The sequence below is a fragment of the Convolutriloba macropyga genome, chromosome 4 (genome assembly GCF_964194025.1).
Source record: "Convolutriloba macropyga chromosome 4, txConMacr16.3, whole genome shotgun sequence".
NCBI lineage: Eukaryota > Metazoa > Xenacoelomorpha > Acoela > Convolutidae > Convolutriloba > Convolutriloba macropyga.
The window spans coordinates 59,149,008-59,169,691 of NC_134471.1; the positions used below are offsets into that span (position 1 = coordinate 59,149,008).

Here is a 20,684-nt window from a genome sequence, read left to right on the forward strand (position 1 = left end):
TGATAAAAATGACGCATTTTTATTCAGTTTTGTTTTTCAATTCAACTCAGATTTTTGCTGCCAAACTGTTTTGATAACCTGGAATGAAACGTTGATCTCCTCCCCCGGGTCTGTTTGCTTATATTGATGTTGATCGGATCTGAAAGTTTTCGGGTCACCCTATGGCCTGTCGGCCTCGTCTCAATCGATAAATAACTCGATAAGTCCAAATGCAGTAGTCGGATATTTTCCGTTTGTCCCCCCCCCAGCTCAGTGGGCGCATATTATTTGAACCCCAGACGCACGTGCCGTAGTTTTACATAATATTTTCTTATGTAATGGCGCGAGCCCTGTAACTGGGGGCGCATAACGTACTGGGGGGGGGGGGACACAAACGGAAAAGATCGCAGCAGTATAGTAATGCATACTTATCTAACCTTTGTCTGGGCTGAGGTTGGTTGATTGACGAAATTGACAAATTGCTCAGAGTCGAGTCAGTTGTGTTCGATTTCACCATCGCACATTTGCCCAAAAGTGGTGCAGTCGAACTGGAGTTTGACACCCCTCCGCCCCCTCCACCTCCGCTAATTCCACTCTGGATCTGATAAGGAGGCGGCGGAATTGGCAGCGCAGGGTAAACACAGTGTGGGGAGGTGATTGGGTTACTATTTAGGGTAGAATTCGCAGTAGCAGGTACTGTAATTTCCAAGCCTTGTTGATAAAATTGGGAATTGCTGTCGCTCTTTTTGTGGAAAATTTGGCTGCTAATTTCCTGGGGCACAATTTCTGATTGTGTGCTAAACTCGCCCGCGTGTGCGTTCATTATATTGGTTAATATAGTTAATAAGCGTCCGTTTATTACTTTGCCGGCAGAGCTGTAAACACAAAAGACGTTCTGGTTATAAATCAAGCAATAACTAACCGTCAAAGTTGGGCTTTACTGCCCAGAAAAATTCAATATGTTACTTTTTTGGGAAGAATTTTTGATCTGTTATAAAATGACGGAAGTTGAGATAAAGTTGACAAATAAAACTTTTCCTTAATATTCAAATGGAACAACTGGTGGCGTGAAGAAAAAACCAAATGTGTAAACAGTTCATGAAAAATTGACCAAAATTTGAATGAAAAATGGTGTTCACATATAACGTGAACAGAAAGATGATTTTCTTCGTTGATTTCCAATTATTTCATTGTTTCCTATCCATTTTTCCCAGCCTGGGGGAAGTATTGACAGAAATAAACAACATAGGTTCCCTGTTAAATTCAATATATGTCAAAATCGCTAGCCTAATTCAATTTCTCCCGTCATGGGAACAAATAAAACGCCCTTGCTTTTGCTGCATTAGCAGAAAACATCGGACATCCTTCATTTCACTCTCAGGCGAGAAAAATTTTATAAATCTGTTCAAAATTTGCCATTTCTCGTACGTATTGAGGCAACATGCATTTAAAAAAAACAATAGTGGAGGTGGAAAAAATTGTCAAAATCAGAACATTTAGGCGTTGTCTTAGTTTTTAGTCGGTGCATTTTCAAATCTGTCAAAATCAAATCGTTTTAACCTTTTTCGATTGCAATTGCCGGCGTACAAGGCTTAAAAAGTATGCAGATTGTTTATTAAAACGTAAAAGTTAAGTGTCATTATATTTTTGAGTAGTGTAACTTGCAAACTGTAGCCGCTTATCAATATACCCTGACCTTTGTTGAATCAGACATACGTTTTGAAAACGAGGAAAATCATATTGGCTCATGCGGCAAAATAAAGATTGCCACGCCCTAGCCCAATGATTGTGGAATTTTTATCGTGTAAGATCTGATAAGATGCTGACTAAGAATTTTTATCGTGTAAGATCTGAGCAGATCTTACACGATAAAAATTCCTCTTATCAGAACTTACACGATAAAAATTCTGTTAAGAGGAATTTTTATCGTGTAAGATCTTATAAGACATGTTTTAATGATTTCAATATAACCGTATAACTTAGTCAAGTTCCTATGAAAATAAAAAAAATCGGTCAACTAACCAATTATGAAACAAAAAAAATGAGTGTTGATTCTGTTTTGGCGGCAGTTTTATTGTGAGTGTTATCTGGGTACTTTGACTAAATTTAGCAGTCCAAGATAGTTTCGGTCTTTGAAAAATTTTTTCCAGCCTAGTTTGATAATCAGCGCTTCAGAGAAAGCCCTTGCCACTGGAATAACCTTTTTTACAAAATCTTACAAGTCTTAAAGGACAGTTTAAGATACTTTTCTCTTTGTTGCTCTGACGCTTAAGTGTTGCATGCTGTATCTTTTCGGCTACTGCCTGACAGCAACTCTGAATTGTCTTCAATTTGAAGAGCATGCCATACTTCAAGAACTTTTAGAGTCATAGCTTTCCAAATGTTTATTGTGTAAGATCTGATAAGAGGAAATTTTTATCGTGTAAGATTTGATTAGACGGAATTTTTATCGTGTAAGATCTGATAAGACGGAATTTTTATCGTGTAAGATCTGATAAGACGGAATTTTTATCGTGTAAGAACTTATAGGAGGAGTTTTTATCGTGTAAGAACTTCATCGTGTAATTTTCATCGTAAAAGATCTGAGAAACGTCTTATCAGATCTGATAAGAAGATGCATCCCCTTACAGGCTATTGGCAAGATGGTTTTGTCAGAAATTTGTCAGATCTTGCACGATAAAAATTCCAGAATCACTGGGGCAATGACAAGCGGGTTCAAAGCTTGTGTGAATCTTCGAAAATTCCGTCAGATATGCATTTTGACAAAATGCAAACAGGTATTCTAAAGCTGTGAAAAACATATTTGAACAAGGAGGCTTCGTTATGTGTAATTGCTAATAGGGTTCCGGCCCCGCTCATCCATAATTTTGGCATAAATGTCTACCAAATGAGGGAGGGAAAGAAAAACCCAAAAATTCAAGCACTTTTCAAAAAAATGGTGTACGAACAAATAATAGCCTTCAAAGCAAATAAATCACTGAAGTAAAAAATGACGCGTTAGATTGATGAGATCTGCCATTATTAAGAAAGCGAGTCAAGACAAAAAGCAAAATCTAAGAACAACAACAAAGTTCAATTAAATCCTAAACTTTGTGCCCATTTAAAAAAAAACTTAATAACAAATTCAAAATACCGTCAGATGAAGATAAAACTAAACATTGTAACTTGTATTTCACTAGAAAAGATGTTAGCCCAGTCCATAATAAGGCTCGGTAACAATTAGACAGTAAAAACAAAAAGGGGACAGTTAAAAAAAATTCGCTAACATTTAGAACAATTAATTTCAAATTAATGAAAAACATCAGAAATCCACTGAAAACAACCCAAAGGTTTACGTTTACTTATGCTTCTATGGAAGAGATTTAAGACCTGTCGTTTTTAAGTTTTTATGCGGTTACAAAAAGAACAATATTTAGACAACAAATAAAAATTCAATTAAAACTTGCCAGAAAACGCTGTCGAAGCCGTAAAGAAATAAATTATCCCTCACAACTTGTTCGATTGCGCTTTTTTCAAACATCAATATTGTGGTAAGTGACCTCTCTTTAATGAAACTAGGTAACAAGTAGCTAAAAAAAAGGCAGAATTAAGTAAAATTTTGTATTCTTCGAAAAAAATATATATTTCCAAAGTCGTGAAAGCTATTAATACAATTCGAAATAATTGAATGAATTAGTTTATTCGTCCAAAGAAAATTCTTTGAGACCTGCAATTATCCCGAACATGTCCTACATCTACAGTAAAACGTCAAAAGATGACAAAAATAAAAAATTATTTATTTTTTTTGAGAAAAAACTGTGTCGAAGCCAGTAGAGTCATAACGAATTCTTTCTGAGGTAAAAAAACTTAAACATCGATAACTCGCTCTAAAATAGCGAATTTCAACAAAATCTCTCTACGACGAATATATCGATCGGTCAAAATTGATTGAAAAAAGCCCATTTGAGTATTTAGTTCCTCCCCCCTCAACGGAACAAAGATTTTAGTACAAGTTTTACGACTATGTGTAAAAAAACTCAAACTTCAAAATCTGGCAAGCATTTTACAACACTGAGAAATGCTTTTCGACTGGATAATTTTTAAAGTTGAACAGGCGCTGGGATCAAAATTGGAAAATTGGTACAATAAATAATGACAAAATTCCAAACAATACCAAAAATTGAAAGATAATTTTCTGAATAATTTTTTTCCAGGTGAAATGACTCATTTTATAAGAACTTTGCCACAGAAAAGTTTGCTACAAAAAAGTTTATAATTCATTTTGTCTCTAAAATTCTTCATCAAATATTTTTTATTTTAGAAGAAACTGAAATAATTTTAGCCGTCACATAACATCTTCTCCTTCTAAAAGCTACTTTGGTTTTGTGTAAATTTGAAAAAAAAGAAAGAACGATCGTTTTTAAAGCCGCTAGTTTTAATTCCCCGAACTTGATCGTTTTTACTTTTTGATTATTCTGAATTACTGCAACACTGTGGATTTCAAAAGACCCGATAATACTTAATTATACAAATGGATACCGTTTTTAATGGCCTGCATTTTTTCACTTCTGATGTTTGAAAAGCCTGATGGAAAAATTAATAACCTAAGAATCTACGTTTAGTTAATTTTTTCGGCAGTTAATAAAATTATTTGGCGTTTTGTTGCACTGAAATAATTCTTAAATCAAGGCACAGAAATATTTTTCACCAAGGTTTAAGTCGTTTTTTAACACTATTTTGCTCTCTATTTAAAATCATGGAGAAAATTCGTACAAAAATACAATTAAAAAGAGTTAAAAGAGTTAAAAACCATGAAAGAGTTTTCATTTTTCGTACAATTTTATCTCAACTATGAATCAAATTTTTTCAGTTTAATCCTATGCTTTATCTCCTATCAAAGGTTCCAAATTGTACACAATCATTATGAAGAAGTGCAATTGAAATTTAATTCAAAGACATTTTTTGTTTTCCGGATTATAGAGTTTAAAAGTATGTAATTTTTTAATGCTTTCGGTTTTTAGGGGAGCCATGAACTTAAGATATTTGTTTCTGTACATGCGTGTATGTATTTGTGAGGTATTTACGTTTACGTAGGGTTTTTCATAATCGAGTCTTCAAAACTAAGACGCCTAATTTGCTCTTGATGCGCAGTTTTTAAAATGGGTAACATGTACTGTTAATTTTCTTAATTGCGTTAGTGTGTCTATTCGTGCGTGTGTGTTGTGCTTAGGTATTTATATTAGCGATTGTACGGTTCGCAAAAAGCCTATCACTTAAATCGGCTCCTAATCTAATAAGCTTTGAGAAGAAAGTTTCTTATGCGTTTGCTGATGTGGATGGGAGGGCAAAAATTGTTTAGCCTCTATTTTTTTCAGAGTTTTTGTAAAACCAATGCTCAATTAGAACAAGGAGGCTCGGTTTAAATAAATTGTTTTCAGGGAAGCTTGCAAATAATGTTCCCAGCCCGCTCACCCTAATTTCTGTTTTTTTTCTTCCAAATGAGGAAGCGATAGAAAGTTCTCAAGCAGCTCAAAAAAATTAGCGATAAAACCTGTTTAACTCAAACTATTTAATGAATTTAATAATGCCGCAATAGAGGGCCGATAAGATTTGCCATCAATGAGATACGAGAGAAGACCGAAAACTTTAATTACGATCAAAAATAAAAGTATATATAAAAAGACTCAAAAAGAAAACAAAAATGGCAGCACATAAAACCGTTAAAAGCAAAAGAAATTGTAATTCTCTAAAAAAAAAAGCTATGCGTGTTGCGATTAATGAAGCAAGGTTACAAAACGATTAAAACGAAGTCAATAAACGAAATATTTTTAAAGGTCATTATAACCATAAGCTTAAATAATCAAAATCAGGCAAAACGGAAAATTTGAAGAAAACACAGTGTTGCCGCCATAGCAAACATAAACTACTAACTGAAATAAAAGTATATTAAAAATTCTACTCACTAGGGCATCATTTCTTTATCATTTGTTCATTTTTTTGAAGGTGCTACCCCAAACAGTTTTAACGAAAACCATGGTGACAAAGCATATCCGTCCATTAAAACAAAAATCCAATAATGAGACTAGAATTTGCTTCACTAGAAAGTTTTCGAGACTGGTCATTATTGAAGCTAAATCGAAAGTTGACCAAAAACGAAATTAGCAAAATTTATACTGTGCAGCCCAGTTTTCTTCAAAGTTGTTAAAACTTTGAGCTAATAATTTGAATCCTTCAATAGGTCCATCTATGTCATCTAGAGAAATCTAGAGAAAGTTGACAGAATCCAAAATTTCATGCGATTACAAGAAGAACGACAATTACATGATGCAAAAATAAAAATTTCGCTTCAACTTTATAAGAAAACGGTGTCGCTGCATTAGAAGCAGCTCTATTCGTTGACAGCATAAAATATGTCCAGTGGCTTTTCTTTCGTAGTCAATAAGATTTTCAGTTTTGTGATTATATGTCCAGAGAACAAAAAAGTTCGAACCTGGGCAAACATCCAGAAAGCGGACAGTTCTTTACATAAACGCCCGAAAAAATTTTGTTGAAATGAAACTTAGAGCTTTTTTAGAGAGTAATTTATTTTCTATAAGTAGTATAGTAAACTGCGGATAGTCTACCAAATCTCAAATGAACATATCTCACTCGCCTCGCCTCGCTCGATATCTCCATTCAAGATCAGGTAAACTATCCGACAGCCTACTAACGCTCGCTCAATGCTTCGCATCTCACCGTTCGTCGCTTCGCAACTCACTCTCGCTTACTACTAGCTTCGCATACTAAAAATAATAAATATAGAATCGTAAGCAAAATAGTTCGAATGCCTGTGTATCCGCACTTTGGCAAACACATAATTTTTGAAAAGTAAGCGTAGAGCAATTAAAACGAAACCAGTTTCTTTTTAATTGGTCTCTTTAATAAAGTTGACAACTTCAATAACTCAAAAAAGCATAAAGCAATTAAAACGAAATCAGTTTCTTTTTAATTGCTCTGTTTACAAAAACATTTACGCCTGAATGATTTTAATTATGTTGATTATCGCCTGAATGAACACAAAATTTCCAAAAATTATCTCCACAACTACTGCGAATTGGAAACTCTGGTTTTCACCATTATAACTCACGCATTCATACGAGTAAAACGAAATGTCGATGATCGAAATCCATCCAGTATTTCAAAAGTTTGGTTTTAGGTGTGTTGTTTACTATTTCTCAGAAAAAGACGTATAAAAAAACATCAAAATATGCTCAGGTTTTGGGTAATTTCTCCATGAATATTCATCCGATTGACTTCAAACAAAGATTTAAATAACGTACACAAAATCCCAGATAAAATTATGAAAAATTATGGAAAAATTGTTAGGGAAAAACTTGGGAAAATCTAGGAAAACATGGAAAATTTTTTAGGAAAGTTTAAAAAATATGGTTTGTAATATATCATTGGAAAGCTGAGGATTTGTAGAGTTAGGAAATGCACTTCGCAGGTCTAGTGAATATAATAAGGTTTCATAATGCTGTATAGAGCTCGCTTACTACACATAGGCTATGTGTATATATAGATAAGTATGTACATAAGTATATAGATAAGTATAGATATGAAAAAAGAGTATTCATATAGTAAAAATTATTAGATCTGTCAGAACATCTTTTTTTCTTTTGATTTCTTGTAACATAATATATTTATTTTTAAAAACTATTGGTAAATTAAATTTAATATCATCAATAACAATATTATTTTTACTATTTATTTTTTACATTTTAACATAAGCTATCAATACTGATTGATTATTAATTCTTGCTTTTTTGCGTTGTTTTTTGTTTAATACTAAACCTTCTCTTATATTTTCAGTTAAATTCATTTATTAGTAAACAAATTATTCAAATAGTTATTCATCCTCATGTTTTTCAGCATAACATTTTTTTCCAAACATAGAAATAGTAAAATCATTCTCAAATTTACCAATTAAACAAAGTACTTCAAGAACTACAAGATCTTCTACAATCAAATATAAAATATCATTTATACTTTTAACCATATTTCTAGCATATGAGTCATGTCTATCATCTTCATTTTCAAAAATTTATTTCTGAATTATAAGTTGTTTAATATCAATAAAACCTGCTATAATATGATCAAGTTTATAATATTCTTCTTGTCTAGTAAACATGAATTGGCAGTTGTGTATAAAATTTAGTATGTCTCTATCGGTCTTCATTTATTAGGGAACAATTTATTCAAATAACTTTTTCGATTTTCAAAAAATTTAACATTTTATGCATTTATTTGTTTAGAAATAACATAATAAGGTTTCAAAATTCCGTTTTTATCAGCAGGTTCTCTCTTTAATTCGTTTAAATTATGTTGAAATTTTTTATTTTGTCTAACTTTTGAGTCACATTCTTCGCATAAATTATTAACATCACACTTCTCACAATCTCTAGTTTTGCAAGGAATTATAACGCCTGAATCGAATGATTTTTTCCAACTAAGAGGAAACTTACCTTCAACAGGCTTACCTTCATTCATGTCAAAATACTTTTTAGTATCTAATAACCTATTAATATCACCAAATCCTTTGAATGTCTTTTTCTCATTTATAATTCCATATTCATTGATATTCAAACAATATTTAATTTTAGGTGCTAAAAATAGTCCATAAAAAACACCACTATCACCATAGTCATTCTTACCTTGACCTAATTTATCACCAACTAAATTTGCTTTATCCAATTTATCCCAGTGTTTCTTTTCAATATATAGTGAATCAGTATCTTGATAATATACGCTGTTGGATTTAAAACCATCTATAATTCTTACAAAATTGTTCATAATTCGCTTACTATTACTTAGAATAAAAGCGCCCAACTAAGATGGCATAGTATTTTTGTCTTCAATTTCTTTGTTAATACCTTCGTCTAGAGTCAATTTTACAATATAATTTCCATTTGCTAATTTCCAATAGTCTTTAACTCTTTCAAATTCAGTTTTCATCCAGTGTTCAGTCTTACAAGAGAATTCTTCTTCAATATCTTTTCTAATTGTCTGTCCATATAAACTATTCATATTTAGTTTCACCATTTCTTGCAGAATATCTTCACCTTCAGATTTATATTTAGCTCTTAACTCGAATAGATTATTAATAAATTCTTTGAATGGAGATTCTTTGAAATTCTCTCTATAGATCACGCCTTCATATATTTCAATAATTTTACCGCCAATTTTAACAATTTCTTCAATATCTACACTTGTAAGAGTATCGATTATATATCCATTTCTTAATCTATTAACTTCAATTTTATTTACTTCTTCTTTAACAGGTAAATGTTGAATAACAAGATCTTTTGGGTTATAATATTTTACTTTGAGTATTGCTGATGCAAATTCTGTCTTACCTGAATTGAACTGATTAACAATATCTGAAGACATATCTTTTGTGAAAGCATAACCAGTTTCAATCTTTGGATATTTACCATCTACTATTGCACTTGGATATAGACTTGTAGCATCAAACGCCTTTAATAGATCATTTCTATTGAGTTTTTGTAATTTCTTCGATATCGGTAATTGACTGAGTTTTTCATTTACATATCTATCTTTAGCTTTTTGTTTAATAAGTCTATAATCATCGAACTGTGAATCATATTCATTTTCATATTTCTTTTTGAAATCTTTCATATAATTAGTATATACTTCAGTAATTTCATATTTATTTCCGTTAGTTTTTAACTCAGATTTTATAATATCGAATATCTTATCTGAAATTTCTGATTCAAAAATCTGATTAAAAGCACCGACTTTACCGCCCTTAATAGACTGTCTAACAAAATGTCTCATATATTTATCAGTATAAGTATAAATCGGTTCAATTAAATCTGGTTGATCTCTTTTCGAATTAAAATATTTCCATCCCAAAGAAGGTAATGATAGACAATCTTTCATTCCGCATCCAGTAATAGATTCCATATTCAAAGAATATCTTGCATATATAATTGCTAATGTTAAAATATCCATTCTCAAATAAGGTTCCCAAACTTCACGCTGTTCTTGCCAAGTATCTTCGTAAATCTCAGTATGATCAATTTCTTGTTTTAATACTTCAGTTTGTAATTTATAAGTCTCACTCAATTTTCTAAGTGAATATTTTATATGATTTGCACTGCAGTTAAATACTAAATATTGAGGCTGTCCTTTACTAACTATTTTTCCTTCCTTATTAGTCTTCACATTACACATACCGTTATAAATTTTCATGTTAATAATTCCTTTTCCAGTCTTAATCATGGAAGTAATTCTACACCATTCGGGTAAATTATCTAAAATTATCCAATTATCAAATCCACATCCATTATGAGCAATCATTTTCATTTCATATTCTATAGTTATTTCTTTTCCATTCTTCTCAATCTTTTTTGGCTCTCCTTTCAAATCTCGTAACTTTTCAATTATTTTAGTGATACAATCTTCACCCTCAAATATTCTTACATTATTCAGAAGAGAATCAATTTCTTTTTCTGTTAAATCTTTATTATACTTACTACTAGCCATCTTAGAAACAGGAAAATATCCAATAGCATATGGAACAGCACGATCTCTATTGAAAGTTTCAATATCATATACACATACATTAGTTACTTGGGAGTCTACTTTTTTAGGATCAAATTTATATTCTTTGAAATTCTTTGAGTTAAGTTGAGTAACTTCAGTATTGACAAATTTGCTTCAACTTCTTTAACAGCTTTACTCAGGGAGTTTCCCCATATTACACAAAAATGATTCTTATACAGATATAGACATTTTCTTCGTTCTTTTACTGTTTCAGGTAATATTTGCTTCCCATTAAAAATTCCAATATCTATTTCATACTTAGTAACAAATGGTTGAACACGAGCTGTGGTCATAACATTTCTTCTACGATCTTCATTTGCTATGAATTCAAAATATTCTTTTTTGTAGTCTTTACCAGTTAGAGATAATTGATACACTTCAAAAAACAGTTATTACCAGTTGGAATGAAACAATTAACTCCCCTATATTCTTCAATATCTGCTAAATAATTAGTACCTTTTCCGTAATTACTTCTTTTAACAGGTTTAAACTCAGGCATATTATACTCAATGGTATTACCAGTGAAAATAACATCATCTCCATCATAATGTTCATCTATCTTATCAATATATGCTTCGAAATCTTTTACTGATCTGAATCTCATATTATTCTTTCTTTTTACACCTTTAATTGTGATATTACCGATTAAATCAAAACCGTTACTATTTTTCATTTTATCTTTAATTTCAAATACATTCTTTTTATTTATTCTATTAGATCTACTTTCAGCTATTCTAAAGAATTCACCAACATCAATATCTTCATTTTTAAATCTAGCACGATTTTGTCTTTCACTCAAGCGTAGGAATTCACCTACATCGATTTGACTTTCTGAATTTTGTTCAGTTGTCTTCATTTATTAGGAAATAATTTATTCAAATAAAAATAACTTTTTTCGAAAATATTATTAAATTCGAGGCTCTATTATACTAGCAGCTTCATAACAAAGTAACATATATAAAAAATCATAATAATTTAAGTTATTCAACCAATGATCCATTTTTAAATATTCTACAAATCTTAATCCATTAGCAGCTGCTCTATATGCTACTTTTTTAATATCAGTATTGAGTGGTTCGAAATTTTCAGAAATATTGTTATATTTTCTAGACAATTCATTATTAAATTTTAATTTAGAACCCTTAAGCAGATTTAGTTCATATACCAATTTTTCTATATTATTTGTATTAGGTAGATTGTCTATAATGTCATATAGTCTCTTTTGAGCATATCTTCTACGATGAGCATATCTAGTTTGTCGTTTTCTTATTACAGGTTTATTGATGTAAGTTAATCTATCACAAATATCACATTGTAACATATTATCACCATATTTGAAAAGTCTTGAACTTCCACAATAGCTACATTCATCTGGTATTTTTGATGGCTCTGACTTAGCTGACGAACTCGATAGTTTATATATTTTATTGTTGTGAATGATAAATCTTTTATCTTTAACTAATCTATAATATTTATTATTTACAAATATTTTCATTTAATAACTAATGTTCCATTGCTAAATTCTATTACTTTTTGATTTTTATTTAATTTTACATTATTCTTAATTTCATATCTTTCACGTATAGATTTTGGTTCACTAGTTTCAACCCATATTTGATTGTTATGAATAATATATTTTTCTTCTAGTAATTCTCTATAATTTTTGTTATTGATTGTGATCATTTATTAAAAAAGAATATTTAACAATTTATCATTTTGAGAGAGATATACTTGGTAACCGAATTTATCTACATAATCAAAATCAAAATTAGTGTTATTTACAAGCTCCACACTCTCACCCGACTCACCAAAAAACAAATTTGTTCGAATAATATATTAGCGAATTATTACTGTAGACTTGAAAATAATACATTTATTATTCAAAATTTCATTGTCAGATTCATCACTACTATCTGATTCATCACTACTTGAATCATCAATAAAATCTAAATCAGAATCGTGTATAGATTCATCACTACTTATTTCACTATCACTATATATTGTTTCGGAGTCACTTGGTAAGCTCATTTATACTATCAAAAACTTCTAAAGTTATTATTATGTTTTTGTCTTTATTCATTATAGTGTTAGTTAAATCAAAATAATTAATGTTATCATAATATTTATCTGATTGTAACCATTTAACAAGTCTTAATGCTTCATATCCATATCGCCAAACACCATTAGCATCAACAATATTAGAGTCATAATTGAGTAAATTATTATACTTTTCAATTAAAGTATCATTAAAATTTATTTTGGTCTTCCTCAATAATAATAAAAATGCTGCTATTAAATTTGGATTTGACTCACGATAGAGCTGCATAACATCAATACAAATAACTGATATTTTCAACTCTGCATATTTAAATCAATTACTGAAATTAGCTCGTCTTTTTCTTTGTAATTTTGTTAGTTTTCGTTTTGGTTTTATTGCTTTAGCATTACAAATTAAACATCTATATTCATATGGAAATTCAATAAAAAATCTTCGGTTGCAGCTCACACACATAGTATCATATTTCATAATTATTTCATCTTCAGTTAGTTTTTTGGGTTCTGTGTTTGCGATTCTAGTAGTTTAAGTGTCCCATCGTCTAATTCTACCACTGTTTGTGATTTTGTTAGTTTAGTATCAAACACAACTTCATATCTCGTTTTCAGAGATTTAGGCATTTTTGTTTCGAACATAATTTTCCCATCATGAATTATGTATTTTTCGTTTTCAAGTTCTTTATAAAATTTTCCGTTTATGTATTTCATTTAGTATAGATAAATTTATTCAAATTATTTTTAGATTTAACATAACTTGATCATTTTCATCTAGTGTTAATTTTGACTTCTTCAATATCAATTGATTATATCTTTCAGGCAAAAAATCAATATGGTAACTTGGTATTGTCTCATGAATTACTTCTGTTATCTTATATATCTTGTTACTCCAATTTGTAGTATCACATTTGGAGAGGGTTTTATCAATATCAACTGTTCTAACTAAGTCTCCTAATTTAAATTTTGGTTTTTGGACAGACCTCTTAACTTTTAAGTTATTTAATACTTTCTTTTGATTAGTAATTTTAAAAGCTTTAATTGGTGTCATCTTCGTTGAACTGTGAATTGTGTTATTATATTTGTTGATTATTGAGTCAAGAATATCAACCCAGTTAGCGTCACCATTTTCAAATACTGGTTTTTTCAAAATATTCCTTATAGTTCTTTTAAATCTTTCTGCAAAAACTGCTCCTTTCGATGTATATCTAGAATATCTTTTAATGTTTTGAGATGTTAGGTAAGATTCGAAGATTTTGTTAGCGAATTCTTTTCCATCATCAGTTTCAATTAAGTTTGGTTTTCTTTTTGAAGTTGTTATTATTTGTTCAAATGCTTCTTTAATTGTAGTTGCATATTTATTTTTCATTGGAATTGTCCATCCATACTTTGAAAAATTGTCAACACAAACCAAAACATAACGATAACCTCTATTATTTTTCACTCCATAATCTATAAGATCGAGAAGGTCAGCTGACCAAGTATCATCTATGCTTTTAACAATAGTTTTATTACTTGGGTAAACTTTCTTAGCTGGTTTATCGTAAATTTTGTCAATGAATATTTTGGTTAAATCCTTCTTCATTTAATTTTCACAAAAGTTATCTGATAATTAGTGTCGAGGCATAACTCCCAAACGCACTCCTGAACCACTATAATTATCTGTTAGTGTCAAAATTTTACCACCTGAAATTGCTTTCAAGATTTGAGCAGTGGTTTGACCAGCTTTTGGATTTTTCGTTTTTGCAGCAATTGCAGCACCAATAACAGGTGCAGTAGCGTTAACAGCAGGCTTTAGAAATTTATCCCACGCTGTCTTGCTACCCTTAAATACTTTTTTCATGAAACTTTTAAATCCCGAGCCTTCTAATTGAAACTGTTTTGGGGTGAAAGTTATTTGTTTTTGACATTTGCAATTCTGATTCGGGCACATATCGTGCAGTTTTAGAATTGTTCCATTTTTGTTCAAGTCACTCCAAGCTGATTCTGATAACTTACTGCAATGTCCATTTCTACATTTTCCACGATTTTGAAAACTTGTACCTCTCGTCATTTACTTGGTTAAAATCATTTCGTTAGAATTTTCGATTTATTTCTGTTGCAGATTGAACATTTTCCTCTTATGACTACGATAAGTTTATTAGTTTTTGGATTAACTTTTTCAGTTTTTATTTCGTTAATAGTGTTTGAAAAATGACGACCTCCTATGCAATAACTAGTCGTTTAATAGTTGAGAAATATGCATAATCATATAGTCTTTCTGAATGTAACCATAGATCATATTCGTGATATCGGTCTCCTTTCAATAGGTTATCTTTTGCTAATAGTGGTTGGATATTTGTATAATGTGATGCTTCTTTCAGTTGTTCAATATCTTTCAAATCGAATGAAGATAGTGGTCTGACATGATCGAGATGAATGTTGAGCCACTCCATATCGTCGGTCATTAAAAATTCAATATAGTTTTTAAATTCTGAATAACTTATCCCCAATAAATCTTCTGTAGTATCGTTTTTATTTGTTAGTTGATTTAATAATGCTTTTCGAAGTCTGTTTCTGAGATTATTTGCTAATCTGAAGTTAATATCGTTTAATCTTCGGTCTTTTTCATATCTTCGTCTATTTTCTAGGTGTCGCTCTCTATTATTTTTGCTCCATGTTAGCGATCTTTCATTCTGACAATCTCGACAGTAATGCTGCAAACCATCAAAAGTATTAGCTCTTTTATTAAATTCATTAATAGATTTTACAACTTTGCAATCACCGCACTGTTTTTCCATCATATTTATATAATAATTTAAATTTCGAACAATTTCGTCATATAGTGGTAATTCGGGCGCAGATGGCTCTGACTTATCAATAGATTTTAAGCTAATATCTATAGTTTTCTTGAATAATGACTTCCTAATCGATATATTTATTTCATTCTTGCTAAAAAACTACTCACTTTCAGTAGTTGTTCGTTGCTGATAACATTTTCAACCATATCACCAAAAATATCTTCAACACTAACGTTAGTCTCACTCATAATTTTCTTCTGATTATTCAAGTAAAAATCATATATTTTCTTCAGTTCTAAACCTTCTTTCTCATCAATAACTTTGTCAGCCATCGATTTCTTCAATACTTTTTCATAATCAACTCTTATTTTATTAACAAAAATTCTTAATCTGATATAGCGTTCTTTTAATTTAGAAATATACTCGTTAATAGCTGTAACTGCGATCGAAATTAATAGACCACTAGTAGCTTTTACTGGAACACCCGCGATCGCACCTACACCTGTTGCTGTTAGTGTTATTCCAGAGCTAACACCTAAAATTCCACTAATTATTCCTGCTATGATTGAGATGCCTTTCTTTGTGTTGAGTGATTTGTACTTCTTTTTGTATTTCTCTTCAACATCCATTAGCTTCTTAACTACACCTTCATAATTCAGTTTCATATAGTTATATTTTAAGTCCTGTATTTCATTTTTAGATCTGACACTGATAAGTTCTGCTTCAAAATCTTTACTAACGTCTTTATACGGATTAGTCATTTAATAGTTTAAAATCTAGACTATTTTCTATATGTTTTTGAAATTTATCATATTCAAGCTCTCCATCATTAACTTTGTTAGCATATTTAAATATATTATTTGATAACACGTATTTCATTACTAATTGTATTATTCTTTTATCATTCGATATAATATTTGTCTGAATAATATTGTTATTTTCATCAAGAGATAATTTTGTTAGATTTGGATCGAATTTAAACTCAATAACTGTATCATTTTCATTTGCATTTAACACACCATTTTTTACCAATTGATAATCAACCATTTTACCATTTCTGAAAATTACATAGTAGTTATCCATTTATCTAAGCAAATTACAGGTCAACTTCAACCCAAATTGCATCAACACTATTAATGGAATGTAAAGTTAATTCATCACCACTTGATAATTCAATAGGATTTTGAAATATAGTTATAGATCTGTCTTCACCCGAAGGTTTAGTAAAACTTGTTACACTACTACCGTTAATTATAATATTTTGTGTCATAGTGGTATTGACTGAGCCACTTAAGCCTGCACGAATTATTCTTCCACTAGATAGCATAATAGTTTTTGATTTAATTTCGATAACTCGTTTGCAATTGTCTACATATTGTTTAGTGGCGGCGTCGTTGTCATCAACAGGATCTTTTACATTGGTTATTCTTGTGTCGTTAAAATTGTTGTATGTACCAATTTCTTTAATATATAGAGCAGCTACGTCTACCTCTTCGTTTGCAGCGAGATTAGCACTTTCTCCATTTAATCGCAAGAAAAAATTGAATTTATTAGCCTTATTAATAACTTCTTCACTTTCTGCAAACGACCAAGATTCCTTCAATATTGAATTTTTTTCAGAAGCCATACCCCCTTCTTTCCAAATTCCTAACCCAACTGTCTTACCAATACTGCTATTAACACCACGCATAATAAACATCATCTTATAAGTTTTGTTTTGTATTAATTCTAGCAGATTAGTTTTTGGAATATGCATTGTATAACGATTACCACCTGTGCACTTATATCGTTCGTATTTTTCACCTAAGAATGAAATATCATTAACAGTGTAACTTGTTGTATTATTACCACCATTGAAGGGAAATTCATTATATTTTAACCTATAAAATTTATCAAAAATATGTGGCGATGCAAAGATTTTCTCTAATTGATATTTCAGAACATATGGATGTGTTGAGATAGCTGCTTTTACATTATCATCAATATAACTTTTAGTAACAGCATCCTTATCATCAACTGGGTATCCAATATTCATAATTCTGTTATTATTGAAAATGTTAACTTGATTGTTTCTAACAATTGTTGTATCACTATCGATATAGGCTTTTTTTGACAGCATCATTTGCATTTACTGGATTTCCAATATCTGTAATTTTGTTGTTATTGAAACTATTTTCTTTGTTATTATATACCATATTATTATGGTTATCTATGTATTTCTTATTTGCAGCATCATTAGTATTAACTGGGTTTCCAATATTACTAATTATATTATTATTGAAATTGTTATTTTTGTTATTTCTAACAATTGTGTTATCATTATCGATATAGTTTTTCGTAGCAGCATCATTAGTGTTAACTGGGGTTGCAATATTTGTTAGTCTATTGTTGTTAAAGTTGTTTATTTTGTTATTATAAACAATATTACTATGTGAGTCTATATATCGCTTAGTAACTAGATCATATTCACCTGTTGGATCATCACTATTTATAACTTTATGTTGAAATTTTAAATCTATATTTTCATTTATTTGATCTGAAGTGTTTAATGCTTCAATATATAACGCAGCTATTTCTACTGTTTCACCGACAGAAAACGAAGCCAAATCAATAAATACATTGAACTCATTAGAATTAGTGTGAGTTGCAGTTGACTCAATAAGTTGAAAATCATAAGTTAAAGCATGATCAGTACTACTTTGATTTGAGAATCCAAATTTAATATTTTTCAGTGATTGTGATCTAATTAAAAATCGTAGTGTGTATTGAGAGCCAATATTCACATTAAGATTAGAAATATGAATTTGTGCTACTTTTGCATTTGGTCTTGTAACTGTGAAAATAGTATATGGTATTCCAAAAAAACTGTGACCTGGAGAAATCTCACTACTAGCGTTAGTTCTACCAGTTGAATAAATTTCATAAAAATTATTATATACAAATTTACTTCCAAATGTGTGTTCCAAATCTTTACGCAGTATATCTGGATGTTCATTTATTGATCTCCTAGTTCTGTTTAACTTAGAATCAACATATTCAGTGGTTGCAAAAGCAACATCTTGTCCAGTTAAGTCATTTACAAGATGAATATAATCGTTTTGAAAATTTTCATAATATGGAATTCGTAGTAGTGATCTTTCATCAATTTTTTCATCCATGTGTTGTTTTGTTGGTACAGTTACTATTTCCGGAGTAAAATCATGATTAGCAATATCAATTGAATCTATTGTATCATTTGTTTTATTATAATTTTTAATTGAGATATCGTCTTTGACATAAATTGTAGTAGCTAATTCAAATAGCTTATCTGACACTGTATTTTTTAGGGATACATCATCATTTGTTAGTGGTTCATATATTGGAATTCTTAGTAATGTACTTTCATTAATATTTTTATCAACATATGCTTTGTTAGCAGCTTCAAAATCATTTACGGGATCTACTAAAATTGTAATTTTGAATTTCTGTTTCATATCAATATCTTCTTCCATATCAGATTCAATAAAATTAGTTCTCAAATAGGGTTTCTGTACAAATAGTGTTGTATCTATATTCGTTAAGCCAGTCGAAGATGTACTACCAAACACATTCATAGGCATTATTTAACTAAAGAAAATATTCAATACAGCATCTTCATAGTTTACATTATTTTCCAGTAAGTAGAGAAAATATAGACAGTAGGTACCACACATTTTACTATGGATCCCTTGGATGATGTAATTGCGATATATTATTAGTTTTGGTAACTGCTTTATCAACCATTGATCTGGTGGGCCTCCGAATGAATCAAAATAGCTACTACCTTCAAAAGCCACCCAGTGAGTTCCACCTTGTGACCCATTATCAATATTACAGATACCTTTTGTTGTTTTAATTTGTGAGTCTCTTGGATAATTTTTTACATCTTTTATATTAGCTAAAGAGAGCTTTTCTATAAGATCTGATGTGGTCATAGTTTGATTTTTTAGTCCATGAGTATTCATAAACTGTTCTAGCGATAATATCATTTATATAGTTATATAACATTAGCGCTAACAATTTTCATTCCATCTGAAATCATCATTATTTCTCTATGTCTAATTAGTATCATAAACAATCTCGCATTTGCAGGATCTGCTCGATATTCCTCGAATAGTTGTATCTCTTTAGGATTAATGTGGTCGACTTGATGTCTTAAATCAATAACTTGAAATGGATATTTAGTTTTCACATCTGTATAGCTTATAAAAGGACTCAGCAGCGGCTCTCCAACATATTCTTTGAAAAATAATTCAATATCTCTGTATTGATCTAAAAAGTTATTAGTTGCATATTCAGCATCAACAGCATCTTTGGGATATCTGGTACCAGCTATTTCAACGTAGTATTTGCTAACGTTTAGATTATCGAAAATAGCATTGTTTTGAGCTTTTCCACCTACAGCTCTACCAATTGTTTGATGAGCTACAATTAATTATTTAGGACTGTTTATATTTTGTGCTGAACATATATCGACTTGGTGTTCTAAATCAGTATTAACTATATTCCTTAAACTCGTCCAAGAATCAAATGATATTTTGAAATTATTTTTTATAGAATTATTGATCATAGTTTGAGTTGGTGCATCTGGAATTAAAATTGGAACAAACAAATATAGACTATTTATGGTCACATCAATATCATCTGCAATAGTTGTGTAGATTATGTCTTGTAGGTCAGCTGTTTTTAAAGTTAGTTGGAATCCTAATCCTTTTGTAATTTTTTTGAATGTTTTACAGAAACCAAAAATATGTTCTAATGGTAGTTGACCAACTATTTTACCTTTGTTAGGTGCATCGTGATTATTGATTAACATTCCTTTTAATGTATCATCATTTTTATCAAAATAAGAGATTAAGTCTCCGTCTTTGCTAGTTAGAACTCTCATTATTGTTGAAATCGGTCCTACATATTTATTTTGTTCTATTTCTGAACCACCTGTAAGTGAAAGAGTAGCTTCTTTAAAACAATATGCAAATGCATTGTTAACTAATCTAATATTATTAGCATCAGCAAAATTTGCATTATCGTTTCTCCTAACTGTTATATCATATTGAAGATAAGCATTTCCATTTTGATGATAGTTATTATTTTCACCCCAAATGAATTCAACATTTTGATCAGAATCGTTGAGGTTGGCTCTATGTTGGCGATATATTTTTGTGTAGTCTCTTTTAACTATCGATGTGTCGATAATTGTTTCGTCAATTAGTTGAAAGTATTCGATGCTCATTTACTTTCTGAAAATCGATTAGTAAATTTTAAGAAATC

General features: G+C 30.2%; 1 protein-coding gene across 3 annotated transcripts in view; it reads right to left on the reverse strand.

The window, feature by feature from the left end:
* LOC142338565 (uncharacterized) overlaps window positions 1–20,684 on the reverse strand; it is a 46,546-nt gene that overhangs the window by 13,479 nt on the left and 12,383 nt on the right. For 2 of the 3 annotated variants that reach the window (XM_075388363.1, XM_075388361.1), the window contains exon 2: window positions 417–854. In XM_075388363.1, the coding sequence (XP_075244478.1) occupies window positions 417–802 (386 nt within the window). In that variant the 5' untranslated portion in view covers window positions 803–854. Of the gene's footprint in view, window positions 1–416; window positions 1,155–20,684 lie in introns of those variants that run through there. The other variant, XM_075388362.1, reaches the window with a different exon arrangement.